The sequence below is a fragment of the Lissotriton vulgaris genome, unplaced genomic scaffold, assembly GCF_964263255.1.
Source record: "Lissotriton vulgaris unplaced genomic scaffold, aLisVul1.2 SCAFFOLD_1875, whole genome shotgun sequence".
NCBI classification, from domain to species: Eukaryota; Metazoa; Chordata; class Amphibia; order Caudata; family Salamandridae; genus Lissotriton; species Lissotriton vulgaris.
This window is the reverse complement of record NW_028255037.1, coordinates 459483-481947: the sequence shown is the minus strand read 5'-3', so window position 1 is coordinate 481947 and position 22465 is coordinate 459483. Positions and strand designations below refer to the sequence as shown.

At 46.8% G+C, this 22465-nt stretch overlaps 1 protein-coding gene across 1 annotated transcript in view; it reads left to right on the top strand.

Annotated features, from left to right (window-relative positions):
- The window catches only part of LOC147659337 (NBAS subunit of NRZ tethering complex-like), a 485327-nt gene that overhangs the window by 8225 nt on the left and 454637 nt on the right, over positions 1–22465 (top strand). The window contains exon 2 of the mRNA XM_086951835.1: positions 9825–9998. Coding sequence (XP_086807961.1) covers positions 9825–9998 — 174 coding nt within the window. The remainder of the gene's footprint in view (positions 1–9824; positions 9999–22465) is intronic.

Here is a 22465-nt window from a genome sequence, read left to right as displayed (position 1 = left end):
CACGAGTACCATGAAGAGATATTCCCACTCTACGAGGTCGAACGCCATTTTTGCGTCGAGGGAGAGAATCACAGCCCTCTCCGAGAGGAGGTGAGCACGGGCCATCACCCCATGGACTCTCCGGAGATTCATCGCTGTGCTCCGGTGAGGCATAAAGCCCGACTGGTCAGGGTGGATCAGGGTACTGAGGTGGGGCATCAAACGGGTGGCCAGAAGCTTAGCCAATATCTTGGCCTCAATATTTAGTAATGATATCGGGCGATACAAGGTACATTCAGTCGGGGGTTTCCCTGGTTTGGGTATCGCCACAATCGTGGCCGTGCGTTGATCCAGCGGCAATTCTGCTTTATCCCTGCTTTCCAAATACATGGCCAGCAGTGGGGCACTTAGTTCCGGAGCCATGGACTTGTACCACTCCACGGGTATCCCATTCGGACCCAGTGCTTTTCCAGACTGTAATGCCTGGATTGCCAGCTGAATTTCCTCCTCCGTCGGGTCTACTTCTAGGGTTCTCATATCTTCCTGCGTAATGCTGGGGACGGCAATATCCGCTAGTGTTGTTGCTGCCATTTGCTGTGTGACTACCCGGTCTGGGGTGTATATTTTTTTGATAATGCTGTGCCAGGGCGCAAACTATGTGTGGGTGTGTCAATGTCCGCCATTCCTTCGTGTGCAGTCTCCGGATTCCTCTCGCTCCACTCCCTCTCCTATCTAGCCACGCCAGCATTCTACCCGCTTTGTCTCCCACATCGTATATTCTATGTTTAGTGTTTGCGATGTATCCCTTCTCTGTCGTTTTAAGGTGAGCCTGGTATTGCTGTTGCCGAACCATGAGGGTGTGTGTCGTGGTCGGGGAGGGGTTCGTCATGTGCGCATTGTTGGCTGTGTTAAGTGCCAGTTCTAATTCCGTGAGTTCCTTCCGGGAATCCCGTTTGTGCCCCGTTATTGCTGCAATGGCCGCCCCCCGGAGGACTGTTTTGTACGCTTCCCACAAGATTGCTGGCGATGCCACCGTTCCTGTGTTTTCAGTGAAATACTGCGTCGTCACAAGTTTGAGGTTCTTCCGAATCTTTGGGATTTTTAAAAAGTTTGGGTAGATTGGGTAGATCCTCGCACTTTTTTCCCTCTGGTGGTAAGTGATAGAGCAATTGGAGAATGATCAGAGATGCCCCTGGGCAGGATGTCCACTTTATCTACCATTCCCAGTCCCAACCCCAGGGATAGAAAGTAGTCTATACGGGATAAACTATTATGTACAGCCGAGTAGTAAGTGTATTGAGTAGCCTCGGTATGCAGATGTCGCCAGATGTCCACAAGGCCCAGGGCTTCTACAAAATCCGAGAGCGATGCAGTTACTCGTGATCGGGCCCTAGAGGGAAAGGTGTCCATAAGTGGGTCCATGATTGCATTAAAGTCCCCCCCGACAATCGTATCCCCTTCAGGGAGGTCAAGGAGGAATTTGCCTAGCGCAGGCAGGGCCACGGAGTGTAGTGCCGGGGGGATATATACTGATATTATATTGAGAGATCTGCCCTCCCACTGGCCATGTACTGCCGCAAAGCGACCCTGGTCGTCTGCCATGCGATGTGTTATGATAAAGGGAGATGACTTTTTCACCAGTATTCCCGTCCCCCTGGAGCCGGTAGTGAATTCTGCGTGTATCGCCATTGTATAGCCGCGCCTATCAAGTGCTTTGCAGGTGGACCCCGCGAGGTGGGTTTCCTGTAGGAGGACCAAATCCGGGCTGTGTCGCTTTATGGCTTGCAGTACCAAGCCTCTTTTTATTTTGTCACCCAGGCCCCTGACATTCCATGTTAGCATGCGCAGTGGGGGTACCTCCATAGTCACAGGGGGGCCCTCAGCGGGCGTGTTGTTAAGCGGCCTGGCCATTGAGTCGGTGAGAGAGCATCGCACGTAGTGTGCCCATGGGATAAGCACATGTGTTGCCTCGTGCCATACTATGTAGGAGACTGGCCATATTCTGGGTGGTAGTACAATGTGAGTGCTGAATGATGACTATGAACAAAAACATGAACTCTAACAAGAAAACTTCAGTCCCGTCCCCCCACCCTTCTACCCTGCTCCACGGACAAACCCCCGCCCGTTTCCCCAACTTTTAGAGTGCTTTAGTCCTTGCCCAAACATCTTACTTGCTCGTGGGGTTGGTGAGTCCCTTACGGGCACTGCCTGTGCCCACCCTACCCAGCTACGCCAGGTCCAAGGCCCTTTGCGCCACACTCAGTCCCATACACATACAGTCCGGCTTCAGACCGGAGCCAGTTGGCCAGAGTCCAGCGGGTCCCTTTCAAGATCCGATTCTGTTTCCTCCGCGCCTTCTTGATGGGGTGATTGGGAGGTCTGATTGTTCAATGTCTTTTCGGTACGATGTGTCGGCCGGTCCCGATGTGGGCGATGTCGCTGTCCCACTGGCCTCCAGCCCTCCAGCCATTCCTGCGCTACCTCCGGCGTGTCAAAAAACCAAGTCTTTCCCTCGGCCACAATTCGCAATTTAGCGGGAAATAGCATGGAGTACGGCAATTCTCTGTCCCGTAGTGCCTTTTTCACCTCCGTAAACGATTTACGACGCCTGGCCACCTCTGCCGTGTAGTCTGGGAAGAAAGCTAAGGTTGCATTTTGGATCCGAACAGGCGGTGAGGTTCTTGCCGCCTGTAGGATCGCATCCCTGTCCCTAAAATTGAAAAGCCTGGCCAGCACAGGCCTTGGTGTTGCTCCTGTCTTGGGCGGACCTCCCGGGACTCTATGTGCCCTCTCCACCGAGAAGAAGTGGGACAGGCCTTTGGGTTGCAGTTTGTTTTTTATGAGATCTTCCACGTAGAGGTCCATGGCCCCTTTCCCCTCCGTCTCTGGAAGTCCAAGGATGCGCACGTTATTGCGTCGCGAACGCCCTTCTTGGTCATCCAGCTTGTCGTGCAGGAGCTTGGTGACTTTCTGCATGCGTTCCATGGCCGCTTGCAGGTCCGAGGTGTCTTCCACAAGAGATTTCGTGACCACCTCCACTTGCGATACCCTCTCCGCCATTTTGTGAAAGTCCGCTCGCAGCAGTGAGACTTCAGAGGAGATTGCGCCCACTGTTGTTTTAACCTCTGAGAGCGTTTTCATAATGTCTTCCAGCGTTATTTTTTTTGTTCCTTCTGCGTCCCGGGCATTAACCGTGGAGTTTCGCCCTGTATTGTGCGGCTGACCTTGCTGTCCATAGGCAAATTTGTCCAATTTGGCCTGTGTGGATCCACTCCTAGTGCCTCTGCCCGCCATGGTTCTGGGGCTCGTGGAATCCGGAGTCTTGCCCTGCTGAGTCGCGATCAGCGCGTCGTCCTGTCCCGCAGCTCGCAGGTACCAACCAGGGAGCAGTAGGCTGGCGCGAGTTAGACTGAGTATCACCTTCCGCCCTCTGTACAGGCCTCACTGGCCGTTGTGGTGATGCAGGATATTACCGGCGGTCGCTGTGTGTGTTTCAGCTCGTTTCACTGTAGGCCGCGCCTCGTGGTCTGCGCTCTCGCCCCTCAAGAATTCCACTCTGAGCAGGGACGGTCTCAGCGGCTTCTAATTGGGGTCTCTTGGGCAGGTCCACCTCAGTCGGGCACCCCGGATGGCGGAGGGTCTGGTTATGGGCAGTCGCACCCCTACCTATAGGCCAGGCAGGCCGCAAGCTCTCCCGCTTGGTGTACAGGATCTGTGTTTCCACTGTGCCAGGGCTGTTGATGCTTCCGGGCAGTATGTGGGCCCCGAGTCCCCTTCGTGAGTTCCTGCGTGGATCGTCTATGTGTCGCCGTCCCCCGGGGGTACCAATGTTTCTTACCTCCGATTGGGGCTTGTATTTGCTTCCACTCCGACCCCGCAGGCCAGGGAGGCGCGAAGATCGCCGCAGCCGTTTCGTGCAGCTCACTAGGTCCCCGGGGGGGGGGTTTGGGTTTCGGCGCCACGCAGCGCGCCCTAGGCTGGATCGGCCCGTTCTTGTGTGTTATGCCAGTCCCGCACCGGTGGTGTGCTTGTAAGTGTTCCGTAGGGCGATGCCTCTATATGGAGTCCCAATTAGTTTTATGCGCCGTCAGGTGGGTGCCGGGATGCGTCCACCCTTTCAGGCCGGTTCGGTCTCACTTCCGCCGGGGCCTGTGCGCTACGCAAGGCCGGTGCTGTCTTCCCGCTAGTAGGCCCAGACTTGGTCGCGTGGAATCCACTAGGCTCCGGTCCTCCGATTCACTTGAAAGTCGGACCGGTGACGCCGCTTCGTTCCCGGACCCGATCGCCGCCGCTTCAGGTGAGCAAGGTAGCGGATTAGTGTGTCGGATTTAGAATAAGGCCACAGTGCCCTCAGGAGCTCTCACGCTATGCTGCCGCCATGCTTGGCTGCTAGCCACGCCCCCCACTAATAATCATTTTTAATGTTTCCGCCCTACCCCACCATGAGAGGAACTTTGGGGACCAGCCATCTAAGAGTTTTTGTATTTTTTTTGTAGAGTATCTCCTTATTAATTTTTAGGGTGGTTACCAAATCCCTTTCAAATTCCAAACCCAAGTATTTAAAACTCTTCGGCTGCCAGGTCAGCCCGGATTCGCCCAGGATGTTTTTATCACACAGATTATTTAACGACTTCACCTCAGTTTTATCCTTGTTCAGGGAGTACCCAGATACAATTGAGAATTCTTCGATTGTGGAGAGTAACGCCGGTATAGCCTTATCAGCTTTTTCACTCATGACCAATACGTCATCAGCATAGGCCGTGAGTTTGATTGTACAGCCTGCGAACTGAACTCCTGCAATTTCAGGGTTTTCCCCAATATAGTACAAAAAGGGTTCAATTGCCAGGAGGAATAAGGACGGGGACAATGGGCAACCCTGCCTAGTGCCTTGTTCTAGACTAAAGGGGGAGGAAAAGGCGCCACCAGCCCGTACTCTAGCAGAGGGACAGGCATAGAGGGACATGACTAACCTAGTGAATAGGGGACCCAGGTCGAACTTGTGTAGCACAGCATTTAAATAAGTCCAGTCAACTTTGTCCAACGCTTTTTCAGCGTCTAGTGTGATAGCCATGGTGGGCGTGGATAAGAACTTCGCTTTTTCAATAACGTGAGCCAGAATTCTCGTGTTATCGCTCGAAAGCCTGTTCTTCAGGAATCCCGCTTGCGAAAGAAGTATTAGGGTCGGCAGGACCTTCTGGATGCGTTTTGCTAAAATCGATGCCAGGAGCTTACAATCTAAATTTATCAGTGAGATAGGCCTGTAATTTTTGGGGAGTTTATGATCTTTGCCTTCCTTGGGTATTACAGCAATTACGGATTCAGCCATAGTTCCCTTGACCTCTCCTGTGGTGCTAATTTCTTGAAAAACTTCTAATAGAGGAGTTGCAAGAATATGGGCAAAAGTCTTATAAAATGGTGCAGTATAGCCATCAGGGCCAGGGGCTTTCCCTTTTTTAAGGCATTTGATCGCGCTAACAACCTCCGATTCAGAGATCGGTTCATTTAAAGCTTCCTTTTCTGCGGTCGTAGGTGTTGGTAGTGTGCAGTTTGAGAGATACTTCTTCATTTTTTCACTGTCAACGTGTACGTTCCTAGCATAGAGTTTCTCATAAAAGTCTTTGAAAATGTTTGCAATCTTAGTGGGATCAGAATTAGGAGTACCATTTCCATCGATTAAGGAAGTAATGGTGTTCTTCTGAATTTTAAATTTAAGATAAGCCGCTAACCCCTTCCCTGCTTTGTTCGAGTCGCAGATTTTAAAACGCTTCTTCCTGTCCAGCCAAATTCCTGCCTTCTCCCTGATAAGTTTATTATAGGTGCATTTTTGATTGGACAGTTCATTTAGGACTGCAGGGTTTCTACTCATCAGGTATTTGTGCTGAAGTTTCGAAATGTCCTCTTCTAACTTCAACAAGGCCGCAGTGCGGTTTTTATTAATAGCAGAGGATATTTTTATAATAAGTCTCCTTATAGTGGATTTCAGTGCCTCCCAACGGATGGTGTCTGAAGTGTCCCCTCTCTGTTTGGACAATAAAAAGTCTCTAATGGCGGTATCAAGGGTTTCTTTGTGTTTCGTGTCATTAAGAATAGTATCATTGAATCGCCACATAGATTGACGGGTAGATGGTTTAAGATTAGATAGTGTAAGGGAGACGCATGAATGGTCAGAGACTAATCTGGGAGCAATGTCCGCGTCCTCAACTCTTGCCACTGCGTTTTTAGATATGAGTATATAGTCCATTCTCGAAAACGAGTCATGTGGCGGGGAGTAGAAGGAGTAGTCTCTACCATCAGGATGCAGTAAGCGCCACGTGTCCACCATATGGAATCTATTGCATAGTTTCATGAATGCCTTATGGGCTTTGCCTGGGCGAAAGATGCATTTAGAGTCTCTATCCAATACAGGGTCATATGGGAGATTGAAATCGCCTGCCAAAATATGGAGTGCTGTGTCAGGAATGGAGATGATCTGCTTCGAGAGGCCTACCCAGAAGGACGGATCATGTGTATTTGGGGCATAAACAGTTGTGATAAAGAACTCAGTGTCATCTTTGAGTAGTTTCGCCGAAATCCATCTCCCTTTCGTGTCTGTTGTAGTAGAGACTACGTCCACATTTGCATTCTTGGCCACTAGCATCACCACCCCATTCTTTTTTGAGATTGCTTCAGAGCCTATCACTTCGGTGTAATATTTGTTACGCAATGTGTGAAATAACTTCGCCTCTAGTTTTGTCTCCTGCAGTAAGGCTATATCTCCACGTTGCCTACGTAGATAATCAAGTACCTTTTGACGTTTAACTGGCTGGTTGAGACCTTTCACATTTAACAATAATATTCGAAGATTAGCTATAGTTGTTGTCCCTATTGGAGTGTCCATAACAGGAGCCATCAATTATACCGTCTCATGACCCATGCGTATGCGCAAAGGTTGGATCGAGAAGAGGGTCTCATACCTTTGTCAAAGCCAGCAGAGTCATATCTCGCATTGAATACAGGGCTAGTACCCTTTGTAGGGAATCGGCGGACAGAGTTTAAGCTCCGGAACACAATGTGGTGCAATGTACGCAAGGTAGGATGCAAGATGGACAAAACTAAACAAAACAATATACAAAATGCAAAAACAATCCCCCCCTTCACTCCCCCCAGCCTCCCTCCACCCTCCTCCCTCACCCACAACCCACCCCTCCCTCCCCAATAGTAGAAACAACAGAACATGGCGACTCGGGAATGACGACCACGAGGCCGCCTCCAAGCAGCTTGCTCATTTCTATTAATCTTTTGGGGCTGCAATCCCAATCTAGTGAAGGAATAAGCCAAGTATGTAGGCAACAATAAACGACAGACAACAATGGTGCCATGACCTTGAGTGCAGGAAGGTCAATGCCTCGACTTCAGTATCATAAACCAAGCACAACAGCAACTGTAGGAGAGATATTGTGGGTGCACCTGACACCAATGGGAGTGCTGTGGTGTTGTTTTATAGCACAATTTAGCTGTTCTAGCCGAAAAATCTCTCCCCCAAGGCAAGCCCTCGCAAATCAGGGGACAGAGAGCAAGTTCAGTGTGTTTGAGCGCAGAGACCGCGCTTGCTTGTATCGGGGGAGTCTTAATTTAAGATAATTAGGGCACTTTCCCTGAAGTGCCCGATAAGCCAGGGTCAAGACCATAAATTCAATCCTGCTTGCCACTGGAAGCCAGTGAAGATTGCGTAAATGCGGAGAGACATGATGCCTGTACGGGATAAGCTTGATCAGCCTCGCCGCCGCATTCTGCACCTACTGTAGCCGCTGGATTGCATACTTCGGCAGACCAAGGTAGAGATCGTTAGCGTAGTCCAGCCTAGATGTTACAGTAGCCTGGACTACTACTTTACGGCAATCTTCTGGCAATAGATCCAGAAACTTTCGGAGATTTCGAAGTATATTTATAATGTTATAGATGCATTGTGGATACCTTAATAGAGGCCAAGCAGCAATGCACTTATTCCCATTAGAGGATTTTGATGCCTCCAGCCTTTTGTTATGCGCTTTAATAGACATGCCATAGACCTCTAACAATGACAGGAGCGGGGTTGCTACTTGAGATGTAGGATACATGCTGCACTCACCAAACCTAACTATTTTCACGTGCTCTTTGTCTTTCTACCCCATTACTAAGATGTATATCCGATAACTAGTAATAAGTCACTAGTGGTGGTCACTGGGTGCTGGATATGATGTTGTTTCATTTTTTATTCTGTCTTTCCACAACTTCCCTCTTTGTCTGCTAATTTGAATTTCAGAAAGTATGTTCCTTCAATCATGGACAAAAAGGGCATGAAACGATCTTTGATAATGCTGTCAGGCTTTCCCTTCAGATACTTGCCCGTTCCAAAAAAAGATGTCGATTTGAAGTCCATTTTAGTTTTATAATGCAAAGTCAATCTTTTGCAAATGTAAAATGTAAATTCAGGAAGCTGACTCTGCAGAAAATATTCATGTCCTTGGAAGTAGATGACTGTCTTGACGACTATTGATTTAAATTATAGAGTGTTAATTTATTAGGAGATATGAATTTGTTGTGGTCATTCTTCAGAATAATCAAGTTGTATATCAATAGTCCAGTTTCCTTCAATCTTAAAAAAATATGTACTGCAGTCATGACCGATACCCAAGAAAGAAGTCCCACTCCTTTGGGCAAATTACCTTTACCAATTGTTAAATGTAATGCTTTTATTACACTGTATAATAAAACAAATTGTCTAGCCCCTGTTATATATGTTCACCAACTTCTTTGCCTCACATTTACGTTTTCTAATCATGGTTAGGGAGCGTGGATATTATGAACCGTTTGGAAGAATCTTTACAATTGCAAATTTATTTATTTTATTTGACAAACAATGCTGTAATAATACCTAACTGGAAAATATAAGGTACGAAACACATTGTGTTTTGTTAATGCTGTATATATTTAACTTTTGACGATCAACTTTATTATTTTGAGTAAGTGCCATGACTAATTCATGTCTCACAGTGAAATCATTCTCTACGATATATGGTGGGTCCCCTCCCATAGCTGCTACGTATGTCAGACTATTCTGTTGACCATTGATTTAAAAGTTTGTCTATTTACATGGTCGTATCCAACCCAGGAAGAAAACGTTTCTTCAGCTAGAGATGGGGATAAGAGAAAGATTGCATATATGGGACAACCACTGTTGATCACTGTTCATCGAAACCTATTGAGTCTATGATGGATTAAATATGGCTGTTTGTAACTATTTGTACAAAATACGAACAGAAGAACATTTCTTTAAGTGAAATGGTGGTGATGTCCAGATAGTTGGAGCATGCCATGGAAAGTGACAGTAGCCGTTTTATCCCTCCTTCCCCAACACCCATATTTCTACACCCATATATCTTCATATCTCCCCTCATGTCTACATTTAATTGTGATTTCCTGCCGTTTACTTCTATTAAGGGCTAATTTACTATGCCAAATACAGTCTACTTGCAGCACCTCATCATTTAGAGACGCACACAGTAACTCACTCTTGTAGGCCTGCCCATGGACCAGGAATCTAAGACAAGACGTATTTTACAGGTGCCAATTTGCAACTTGTTTGTTCTTAGTATTTGATTCAATTAATCATGTGCATGAATGAATGTATGTAATTTAGTTGTTTCATGGACAATTTGTAGGTTTGTAGGACATACTGCAAGACCTTTTTCTTCAAATACGAACAAATTATTTGCATAAATCTGTCATTGGGTGTGTACTCTTGCAGGACACAGTTGAGTTTGTGATGCTGGTAAGCACTGCTTGGCACCTATTGTCCACATTCACATCAGTGTTTTTCTTTACAGTCTTCTGATGAGAAATATGTAAAGAATGCCTATCAGTGGATGATGCCATTTCTTCATCGCTGTGAAGTTCAGTCTCCGGGTGCAGCCAATGAACTCATGAAGGAATATCTAGTGACCCTTGCAAAAGACGATCTGAAATTTCCCTTAAAGATTTTTCAGAATTCAAAACCAGATGTAAGTTTTATCAAGTCTCTTTAATGCAATTATTGATCTATAACTGAGGACATTTTCGTTACAAAGCTGGGTCTGCAGAACATGGATTTAAGTCTCATTATTTAAGGTACTGTTTCCTTACTTTTTAATGACTTATAGCCATCACTTGATGCCAACCCTAAAACGAAAAGCCTTCTTAGTTATGGTAAAAGTATATCTAATCTTTATGTAACTTGAATTTATATGCTCATTACTAAAAGTAATTTATAGCAATGTCTTCAAGGAATCACAACACAAATGTGCAGGTCTTTTACATAGCTTTCTTTGTGTAACTGAGTGGACCGTAAGAGTTTGTGTTCCAGACGCCTAGTCACTGTGATGTCTCTTGATATTGGAACAAATAGCTAAAGTGGATGGTTTTCTGCATGTCCTTAGTTCGTGTAATCTGATCCAACATGGATTTTGGATACTATATGGTGGACCGAATGACTGTTTTTGTGTTCATTATTCGTTGTAATGACCGACAGTAACCATGATAGTGCACAAGTCTTGCTTTGAAGAGGCGAGCCAACCTCGGTTTTAACATTGCCTCTCTTTTAAGTACCTTAGCTGCCCCACGGAAGCCTTCATTACTGTTGGAGCCTTGGTACCAGGATTCACTAGCTTGATGGTGGAACCACTCACTGCTGGGGTACTATGGAGAGCGGTGCAGTCTGTTCATGGTTCCCACTGTCTCAGCTGCCGAACAATGGATGAAACATAGAAGCAAATCCCTGGGAGTTCAAGGACTTAGAATGTGGAGTGATCTGAACCCAATCACAGGCAGTTCAAGCAAATTCTGAAAACTGAATCTTTTGTATTTAGCTTCAGTTGGATGCTGCAGAAACTGGAGAACAGTGACTGATGATCATCAAATATGGTTACTAATTATCCTATTATCCATGTATTGCCTCTTCTTTTTGCTGTTCACATGTACGATTTCTAACACCCCAAGCAGTCTGAAGTAGCTGGGTGGGCCTACACCTAGTACTTAAATTTAGATAAATAAGTAAAAAAAGCTGCCTGGTCAACACTGGATCATTGCCCAAACAACAGATGTCCCTAAAAATGACCTATGCCTGCTGGCCTTGAATATCGGTATAACATGCCATTCACTTCGAATGCTTGGTAAATAAAACTTTTCAGTCAAGCTTGGAGGATTACCTTTGCCCACTACACATGTCCACAGTGCCCGCAAAACATGGCGTTTGGCCATGCCTCGGTGTAGGACGTCACCCTTTTTTGTGTGGACTCCTCAATTTTTGTCCTGTCAGTTTTGCTTCATATAGAAACTCTGTGTACTTCACTCCTGCTAACCAGGAGTACAGTCCCAGCGCACCCCCTTTAAACATGTCGATATTGGCTTAACCCTAATTGACATGTTTAACTTTCCTATAAGGCCAAGGTGCAGGAACACAACTATGGCGTGAAAAGTTAAATGCCACTTACGGACTGCAGCACTGATTGTCCCATCCACTTCGGTGACAGAGAAAACATGGCTTCAGGCCTACTCTCTGTAGATTAACTGCAGCAGCCTAAAACCACTACATTCAAATCTGTCAAAATAACCCTTTTGGCATGCAAGAAACCCTGTTTTAAAATACTAGGAAATCATGCTGAAGTTCACTTTGTCGCCCACAAGGGTAGGGTACTGATATTTAAAAGAGTAACATGTGCAAAATTAAAATAGGCTTGTTCCAACAGTGACTAGACGTAAAACACTATTTTGATTGGCATGGCTGTAGTTGAATCCTAGAAAATGTCAAATTACAGATTATAAACTTATATCTGTATCTTTTGACCAGAAATGCCACCATCAAGGTCCAGTTGGTAATGTTCACTTCAGAAAAAACGCCTCTAGCAGCTTGTTGTGTGCCTGTATCTACACATGTGGTCAGCCAACTGACCCTTGGAGTCCATGGCTCACTTCTCAGGTTACAGAAAGCGCCTCTAGCTCTCTTTTGATCTTCTGCCGGCCGAGAAAGTTTTCTGAGGAGGATGCATTTATGGTTGCCACTAGCTAGTGGATGGTGTGACTTCTGGCTCCTCCTCAACTAAAACGGTAAAAGTCCCCAGGGGCAACCCTTTCCACTTTTGCAGTAGTTCCTGTTTGCTCTACTGCGCACAATCCCACAGAGCACCTTGCTCATAAAAATCAAGTTGGAGAAATACTTCCTTTCTTGTGCACAGCATGAATTCCTCTGCTGAAGTGAGTCCTGGCCCTTAAGTGTAATCCTTAAGATCTTTGGAGCCTTAAAAGTGACCCCGGAAGCTGCTCCCGAAAACCTGAAAAGTTAGGACTTAGAAAATATTTTTACTTTCAAGACCACCAAAGTTCCTAAGGGGAACCTGGTGGCAAGGGTGGCTAATTTCGATGCACATTCTTCAGATACAGCATGAGGCTGTCCCTGCTGGAGGATTTTTAACTCCATAAAAAGAAAGACAAAAAATGTAAAATCTTTGAATTGGATGAACCCTCTTGGTCTATATGACCCAAGCTCCATCATGATCAGCCTGAAATCACGCCTAGTTCCCCGTCTACCACTTTAATAGACTATCATTGGCTCTTAGTGCTTTTTAACACCATTTTTACTTAAAAAAATAAAATAAAATAACTTCCAGTTCCCCTTATTCAATTTTCTTTCATTTTGGTGTCATTTTGTTTATTACATTTTACTCTGTTTTTATAATTCAGTTTGGGATTTTTATTGTTTGATGATTTGACTTTATTATTATGCATAAATACTTTACGCATTGCCCTAAGTTAAGCCTGTCTATTCTGTACCATAATTACCAGTGACCGAGCTCAGGTTAATTTAGTGACTTTGAGGTTCACCTTGACACGCTAGTGTTATTATTCCTTGAGATGGGTGACCGCCTACATAATATAATAATCCACTTTCTTACAGTGTGGATTCTGAAAACAGAGAATGACCCTTGGCTAATCTCCATGTTCATTGATCATGTCAACAGTACTTTGTGGCTATTGAATCCTGCCATATCTTGTGCTTGCTTGCGCACACTACATAGCCCTGGGCTCTAGTGTGTCTGCATGTTGTTCCAGTAACAGTAGCCGCAACAGGAGATACCAGTATTTCTCCAGTATTGGGGTGTCTTTCATAGATTCACATGCTTGAATATTCCCCGTCGTCGGAGTGGGAGTCCCACGGTAAATAAAATAGCAATAAATACTAAATATATAATAATATATAATAAATATATATAAACATAGTAAGGAAAAACCCAAAAAATGCATACAAGAAGCATAGGGTACCTAACCAAAAAGTTCTCCATAGGAATGCATGGGAATAGAACAGTTGCAATGCAGCCTATCCTTGTCATTATGTTAGTCCAAACTGCAGCCAATCAGGCGCCAGCAGCCCTCTAGAACCTTCTCCTCAGAGCTCAAGCCCTCAGATTTTCTACCGCACGTCGTGTGTAAGGGAGTCTCCCTGAGCTCTGCTCAGTTTTCTTCTCTTCAAGTGTTTCCAGTTTCTCCACAATGTCTTCAAGTAAGAAGTCTCTCTTCAGAGCTTGTTCCTCCTGTGGAAAGCTGAGATTATTTCATGACGACCCACACAGTAAGTGTATTTACTGCCTTTACCCGGACCATGAAGTGGGAACCTGTAAGCTCTGTAGAAAATTCTCAGAGAAAACTCTTAAGGACAGAGAAGGCCGCTTACTAGTTTGGCTTCAAAGGCTGAAGGACAAAGACAATATACTTTCTGATGCTGAAAGTCTTGTGTCAGGCCGTTCTAAAGCAGCTTCTAAGCGTGGTAGTGTGCAGGAGGTGCCTTCCCCATTTCTTAAAAAGAGGAAACTATCCCTCGCTTTGACCCCTGCGGTGTCTTCACCATTACCTACCACGTCTGGGCCCACGAGACATAGCTCTCAGGCTCCTTCTGCTTCAAATTCCAGTTTTTCTGTGAAGAAAACGGATTTTCCGTCGACGACGGTAGTTTCAGCTCCGTCGACGAGAATGGCTGTCTCTGGATCAAAATCGACGACGACAGTCACGACGACGCTGGCCTCTGGATCGTAGTCGGCTTCGGCGTCAACGTCTTCGTCGTCGATGAGAGTGGTTCTCAGTTCTAAGACTGTTTCTTCTTTAATTCCAATTTCATCTTCGTCGACGAAGAGACTTCACTCGTCGACGACCCGGTCGTCGTCGACGAAAGGATCGAAGACTCTGGGTTCGTCTACGCCCTCGACGACGAGCGTACCGTCGACGTCTGTCCCGTCGACGAGAGGACCTGTTACATCTGTCCCGTCGACGACCGCTCCGTCGACGACCGCTCCGTCGGCGACCGCTCCGTCGACGAAGACCTTGAAAGTGAAGGTTCCGTCGACGACGACGACGATGCCCATGAAGATTACGCCGTCGACGGTCTCGTCGGCGACGGCATCCAAGACAGTTCCCTCGCAGAAGACGACTGATGTCATGCCGTCGACGCGTACGCAGGACACAGTTTCCACGCCAGCCTCTTCATTTGCTTCAATGCCTTTATTGCCTCTACAGTCCAGCAAATCTGTCCAGTTCGGGACTTTTACAGAAGGAGAAATGATTAATCCTCCATCTCCTTTGTTTGCTACTGATTCAGATCAAGAGTCTGATGACCAAGCTCAAATTCTTTCGGACTTGAACATAAAGTGCCAAGAATTCAGTAACGATGAAGAGGATCAGTATGGCCAACATCAAGCAACTCACCCTCAAGTACCAGCTGCGATGTTGCCTATATCAATGATATCGAACCTCCAAAGTATGTTGGAAGATTACAATCGACGATTCCCACCATCTCCACAGGTTACCGCTGTCCCATCGGTGTTGAACCCAGTTACGGAGCCGGCACTGGCTCCTCCACAACCGGCGCCGCCTGTTACTGTTCACATGAGTACATCAGTTCGAGTTCACACAACCATTTATCCAGATGATGATGATGACGAGAATCCTCCAGAGCGTGAGGATGGAGAAGTTTCTGATGTGGATGAGGATGGTGAAGAACATTTAGCGGAGTGGGATGACTATTGTGCTCAGACACCATCCCCTTCTCAGGTGCCGCCAGGGGATTCTCCTCCAGTGGATATTGCAGGCTTCCACCAATTAATGGACAGGGCGGCGCAACGGTTCAAATTACCACGAGCCCACAGAGAGGAAGATTGCTTCCTATATGATTTCAAGAACCAACCATTAAAACAGATACACACAGTCCCGATTATAGACTTCATCTGGACTGAAGGGGTCAAATTAATGAAAACGCCTAACTCTTTACCAGCACAACTGCCGAGGTTGGAAAAGAAATATAAGGCGCCGGTGGGATCTCCAGCATGCCTTACAGGTCAACCTAAGCCCGATTCTGTCGTCACGCAGGCAGCTCAAAGAGGTTCGAAGAATCCAGCGTCTACAATCATCGCTCCTCCAGACCGAGAGGGCCGTCGCCTAGATGCTATTGGGCGTAAATTTTCCTCCATGTCCTCTACAACGGTTCGAGTAGCTAACGCTATGGCTATCTTAGGTCGTTATGACCGTCAGGCTTGGGCTGATATGTCCGCCTATGTGGCGTTACTCCCGGATGCTTCCAAGGCAGAAGCACAGAAAATTCTGCAAGAAGGAGAAAGAACTGCAGAGGAACTCATTGATTGTGCAGTGGATGTGGCCTGCACTGGTTTTCGCCAACTCGCTGGAGCGGCCGTCCTGCGTCGACAAGGTTGGTTACTCTCAACTTCGTTTCGACAGGAAGTTCAGACAAGAATCCTGGATATGCCATATGACGGCGAGTCATTATTTGGAGCGCATATTGATGAAGCGCTACAATCCATAAAAAAGGACACGGACACGGCACGTGCTTTGGGCACCCTTCAATTTAAGAAGCAGCCCTTTCGGGGTGCTCGAGGACGTGGCACTACATCCACTTTTCGTGGAGGAAGCAGTCAATATCGGTCCTTTAACCAAGGTAACCAACGTTTCACCGGTAACCGTCAACAGTCTTCCCGTCAGCAACCTGCCAGAAATTACAGAGGAAAGTCCACTTTCAGGGGACAATCCAACAAACGTCAATGACTTGTCTGTCGAACGGAGAATTGGAGGTCAAATCTCTCTGTTTGGTTCTCAATGGTCCTCCATTACTACGGACCGTTGGGTACTCAACATTGTGAAAAGAGGCCATGCATTGGAATTTGTCGAGGTACCTCCTCCAACGCCACCTTCCGGACCACCACCTCCGCACCTCAAGGAACTATTTCATCAAGTTCGCCTTCTCATTCAAAAAGGTGCGGTGGAAGTAGTACCGAAGTCTCAGAGAGGGAAGGGGTTTTATTCCCGTTTTTTCCTTATCGTCAAGAAGAACGGAGAATGGAGACCCATATTGGACTTGAGAGCACTCAATCACTATCTCAAGGATCAGACCTTCCGTATGCTAACGCTTACAGAAATCTTGCGTTTACTCTCTGTCGGAGATTTCATGACGACCATCGATCTCCGAGACGCCTACTTCCATGTCCCAATACTCGCAGGTCATCAAAAGTTCCTGCGCTTCAAGGTGGGGCACCTTCATTTCCAATTCAAGGTCCTTCCATTTGGCCTCAGGTCGGCCCCCCGAGTCTTTACAAAAATGTTGGCTCCGGTCATGGCCTTTCTTCGTCTCCTAGGCATCCAGATTTTCCCATATCTCGACGACTGCCTCCTGAAGTCGCAATCCCGCTCACAACTCCAACACCATACTTCCATTTGTCAGACAGTATTCCGTTCCTTGGGTCTGTCCATCAATCTGGAGAAATCTCAATTGCAGCCAACAACTTGCAAGGATTTCCTAGGAGCAACGCTGGACACCAAACTAGCAAAGGCGTTTGTCTCCCGGGAACGTCAGCAAAGGATTCTCCGATTAGTTTCGCTACTTCTGGCAAAGAGGTGCGCTTCAGTCCATTTGTTGAAGTCCTTTCTAGGGATGGCTTCGTCCTGCATCGCTCTTGTCCCGAATTGCCGACTACGAGTGCGACCTATCCAACAGGCTCTGGACAAACAGTGGCGTCAAGTCACCGGTTCCTTCAACGATCAGGTTACCATCACCGTCCCCATGAAGAAAGCGCTCAGATGGTGGGCACAACCACATCAGCTAGCGGCAGGCACGTCCTTTCTGTTCAACGCCCCGGATCTAACTTTAACGACGGATGCATCCCTGGAGGGTTGGGGAGCTCACCTCCAAGACCTTTCCGTCAAGGGGAAATGGACTTTGCATCAAAAGACCTGGCACATCAACAAATTGGAGCTCATGGCTATCTTTTTGGCCCTGAAATCATTTCAACCAGTGCTGCAAGGGGAGTCGGTTCTCATACAGACGGACAACACAACCTGCATGCATTACATAAACAAGCAGGGCGGAACAAAGTCTCCGGTGTTATCCCGCCTGGCAGAGGCGATTTGGGACTGGTCCATCAATCATCAGATCACAATCACCGCAGTTCATCTTCCGGGGTTGTCCAACCTTCTGGCGGATTCCCTAAGCAGATCCAGATCATCCAACCACGAGTGGGAACTCCACCAGCCAACACTCGATATTGTCTTTCATCGTTGGGGATTCCCGGAAATCAACCTCTTTGCAGCTCCAGAGAACCGCAAATGCCCCGCTTACGCAAGCTGGCATCCCCACAAAGGATCCCAAGGCAATGCCCTTTTGATGGATTGGTCGAATCTCTTCGCCTACGCCTTTCCTCCGATCCCTCTAGTGCCACGAGTACTTTGGAAGATTCGGAGAGAACCCTGCCACATCCTTCTGATTGCTCCCAGGTGGCCACGACAGGCGTGGTTCTCGGAGCTGCTACTCCTGTCTCAATGCAAACCCATTCTTCTTCATCCTCGAATGGATCTTCTTTCCATGAACAGGGGTCAAATCTACCATCCAGACCCCTCTTCTCTGAGCTTATCAGCCTGGAACCTGAACACTGTGAATTTGCACATCTAACCATCCCTCAGGAGTGTCGTAACATCCTTGCTCAGGCCAGGGCTCCATCAACTATAAAGACCTATAAGTTGAAATGGAAACGCTTTTGCCACTGGTGTGCACACGCCGGAGTACATCCTTTGCGTGCCACGCCCGCTGAGCTCCTCCCTTTCTTTTTCCAACTGGCTCAGTCGGGTTTGTCACATGCTACTTTAAGAGTTTTTCTGGCGGCAATATCACGCTTCCGCCATGATGGCTCCGCCTCCCTATGTTCATCCAGGTTAATACGTCAATTTTTCAAGGGACTTCTTCGGATTTTTCCACCAGTTCGGCGTCCCCCTCCCGAGTGGCGCCTCAACATTGTCCTATCACAATTAATGACTGCACCTTTTGAACCAATCCATAAAGCAGACCTCAAGTATGTCACCTGGAAGGTCGCGCTTTTACTTGCTTTGACGTCTTCACGTCGAGTGAGTGATATGCATGCATTCACGATCAAACCACCATTTCTACAGTTTAAACCGGATTCTGTGCTTTTACGCACTAACCCTACTTTTCTTCCAAAAGTGCCTTCAGACTTCCATATTAATGAGCCTGTTATACTGAAGTCTTTCTTTGCCAACCCGCAATCTCCTGCGGAACAACGCTTGCACTCTTTGGACATTAGAAGATGTTTAAAGTTTTACATCAGCAGAACTGCCCAGTTCCGAAAGTCGGATCAGCTCTTTGTGGCCTATGGCCGCTTTCAAAAGGGGCGGCCAGTCACCAAACCTACGGTAGCCCGCTGGGTGGCTTCGGCGATTGCTTTCTGCCATCAGAAAGCGGGAAAGCCTTTACAGACTGCAGTACGGGCCCACTCTACCAGATCTATGGCCTCTTCGACTGCACTCTTTGCCGGAGTTCCATTGTATCAGATTTGCAGAGCAGCCACGTGGTCCAGCAGGCACACGTTCACAAAGCACTACAATCTGGGTGCCATGGCTGAAGGAGATACCGCAGTGGGACAAGCTGTGCTCCGTAATCTTTTTCAATAAGGTGAGCCTCTATTCTACCCTCCTCCTACTAGTTTCCAGTTTTATGCATGTCTTCTCTATGTACACATATAGTTGTATAACTTCTATGACATGGGTCATTACACCCGTTGATTCCAACCTTTTGTTTATACATTGCATTCTGGAAACTTTGTGTTGGGATACGGACTGCTAACTATTCTATATTCAAGCATGTGAATCTATGAAAGACACCCCAATACTGGAGAAGAACAATTGTTACTTACCTGTAAACAGGTGGTTCTCCAGTATTGGTGTCTTTCATAGATTCACATGCGACCCTCCCATCCTCCCCTCAGAGGCTCTCTTCTCCTCATAGACTCTGTGGTCACTCTTGTGCTACGAAAATCTGAGGGCTTGAGCTCTGAGGAGAAGGTTCTAGAGGGCTGCTGGCGCCTGATTGGCTGCAGTTTGGACTAACATAATGACAAGGATAGGCTGCATTGCAACTGTTATATTCCCATGCATTCCTATGGAGAACTTTTTGGTTAGGTACCCTATGCTTCTTGTATGCATTTTTGGGGTTTTTCCTTACTATGTTTATATATATTTATTATATATTATTATATATTTAGTATTTATTGCTATTTTATTTACCGTGGGACTCCCACTCCGACGACGGGGAATATTCAAGCATGTGAATCTATGAAAGACACCAATACTGGAGAACCACCTGTTTACAGGTAAGTAACAATTGTTCTTTTGGTCCCATTACCAGTGCTTCAAGCCTCAACTCTGTATCCTGCATGGCCATTCAACATAGAAGTTGTCTCAGCTAACACAAGTTCGATTATGCCTCCCAGCAAGATAATAATAGTGGCTGGTTCAGATACAGACCGAAACTCAATAATACCCAGTTAATGTGGGGACTTAAATCCCACAAATATTTTCCTGTCAGTCCTCCGGGTAGCTATGCGCTATATAAAACCTATAGAATAGAATTGAGACTGACGCCGATATCGCCGGAGGCGACTTGACAGCGTCAAGGGTGGCACCCTTTGCCCAATTCTGAGAGATTTTGTTCCTACGGAGGTCGGCCATGATGGCCCGGAGGCAGTGAGAGATAGTGCATGGAGCTGCAGTTGTGCGTCAGGCGCCCCTGGGCGCAGCGAGGCCATGGTGAGTTGCTGGATGCTGCACTCTCCATTTGCCACAGATGAGGAGGGCTGCAGGCCGACTGGCTTGCCTCCCACCGAGAAAGCGCACATTCTAAGGCACAGTGTGGTAGGCAGGTTCTAGGACACAGCAGGGTGCAGTGAGAGAGAGATCCTGTGCTGCTTCCCCCGGAGACAGTGTGGGTGGGTTCATGACACCGTCAGAGGCCAGCAGAGGTGCCAGCACCATCACCAGAAAAGTTCCTCGCATGTTGGGTGCTCTCAAGGTGACCGGGGACAGAGTAAGCAGACTTTGGGCCTAGAATCACAGCTGACATCGAGCTACACTTAGCACACGGAGCCCCACTGGCCTGGAGAACAGATGTCCCCAGCGTACCTGATGGCCTCTGGAGTTTTCTACTGCCTCAGATTTCATTGGGACCTACCACACACTTTGGCAGGACCCCCAATGGCAGGCACTCGTGAGAAGGAGCAAAAAAGGGCTCCATCAAGAACCTCCTAGGGGGCCAAAGACAGACTACTGAACCCCTGCTGACACCGAATTGTTGTACTACTCCTCGGAGAGATCTGGGAGGGAGCAAGGACCCTCCAGTCATTGGAAGGTATTTTCAAACAATGATGGCTGCCTTCACAAAAAAATTGAGGCTCCAGCGACAGTACCTTGTCAAATCTTTGAGTGTTCTTGATCATATAGTGCAAAAGCTCATCACAAGGGTTTACCAACTGAAGGTGGCCGCAGCAGAGTGCGCACAGGAGAGTGACGAACTAGACGTGAGGATCGCAAAAGTTGGAGAAGAAATGCCAAAGGCTCACAGATAAAATGGAGGATGGAGTATATAGGTCCAGCGAAACAATATCTGAATCAGGGGTTTTCTGGATGCGATAATGGATTCAGAACTGATGAGCAACGTCCAAGTCTTATTTGCATCGCTATTGGAGGCCCCAACAGAATTGGCAATAGAGTTAGACCGCACTCACAGGGTGTTCAACACTTTTCAAACCAAGAACAAGTTAACTCCGGATTTCCTCACAAGGGCACACCAATTTTGTCCGAACGAAGCAGCCTTTCCAAGTATAACGCATTGGAGGTTAAACTGGTGAAAATTAGGTCACTTTCCTGCATCACCGCATGTGCCTAAATCAGGGCCGGACTGGGAACAGCAACCAGCCCTGGCAGATTGCTCCTTGGACCGGTCCCTGGAGTGGGGAGAGTGGGAGGACGGGACATGCTAGTGAGAAGCACCACTCCCGCTTTTGTTACAGGGGGCCGATATTGCAGCACTGTTGCAAAACCGGTTCCCATGGGTACAAAACTGGCTCCCACCCCTCAGGCCCACCGGGCAAACGCCCGGTGGCCGCTACATCCAGTCTGGCCCTGGCCCAAATTGTTATGCATGTTTCAGCTGCTTTCCTCGTGCTCCGATAATTGCAGACAGCACTAATAAAGTTCGGTGATGGGGCCTATAGAGTTAAATTATTCCAAAAGTTAACATTACTTTTTTAGCATTCAGCTGCAGCTCAAAGACCACGGAGAGGTGTTGTCATGGTCACAGGCTCCCGGGCTGTAACTTGCTCTGCTTCACCAAGGCTTGTATCTGATGGAAGAGACATTTTAAGCTCATACACAATCCTGTTGAACACATCCGGTCTGAATCTTATAAGATCCGGTCCATGACAGACTGTGAACAGATCTGTGCCATGCAGTAAAACCAGGACAAGCATTTGCAATGCAATAGTTCTCGCATTGGAAAAGTTTGAGCTATTGGTATTGTAAATGACAAATTTTGTATTAATGTTTTGTTTTTGAAAATAGCGTAATTAATAGCTTTGTCATTTACAATGCCAATAGTTATAACTTTCGCAAATGTGACACCTATAGCATTTGTAATGCAATATGTGTTGTATTTACGTGACTTACATGTATTGATATTACAAATAATAATGGCTTTTAATTTTTTTCCAATAATTAATACTTAAATAAAAGTTATTGTAATTTATAATGGCAATAGCTTAAAGTTTTGTCAATAACTTTTGTGAAGATTATTTTCAGTGTATTTTATTGTGACGAAAATCCAAGAACAGAAGTGAAATAATATCTTTTTGTTACTTTTGTAATATAGCTTAAAACATTGAGAGAACATATTTGAACCAGGTGTTGTTGAATGGTTGCACAGATTGATGCTGTGGTGGCGCTGAGTGATGTTGTGATGGCTAACGAGTGATGCTGTGGCGTTCAGTGATGCTGTGGTTGCACATAGTGATGTTGTGGTGCCCCTGAGTCATGCTGTGGTGGTGCGGAGTGATGCTGTATGCTTTGCTATGTTTTGCTTTGCTATGTTTTGCTATGCTAT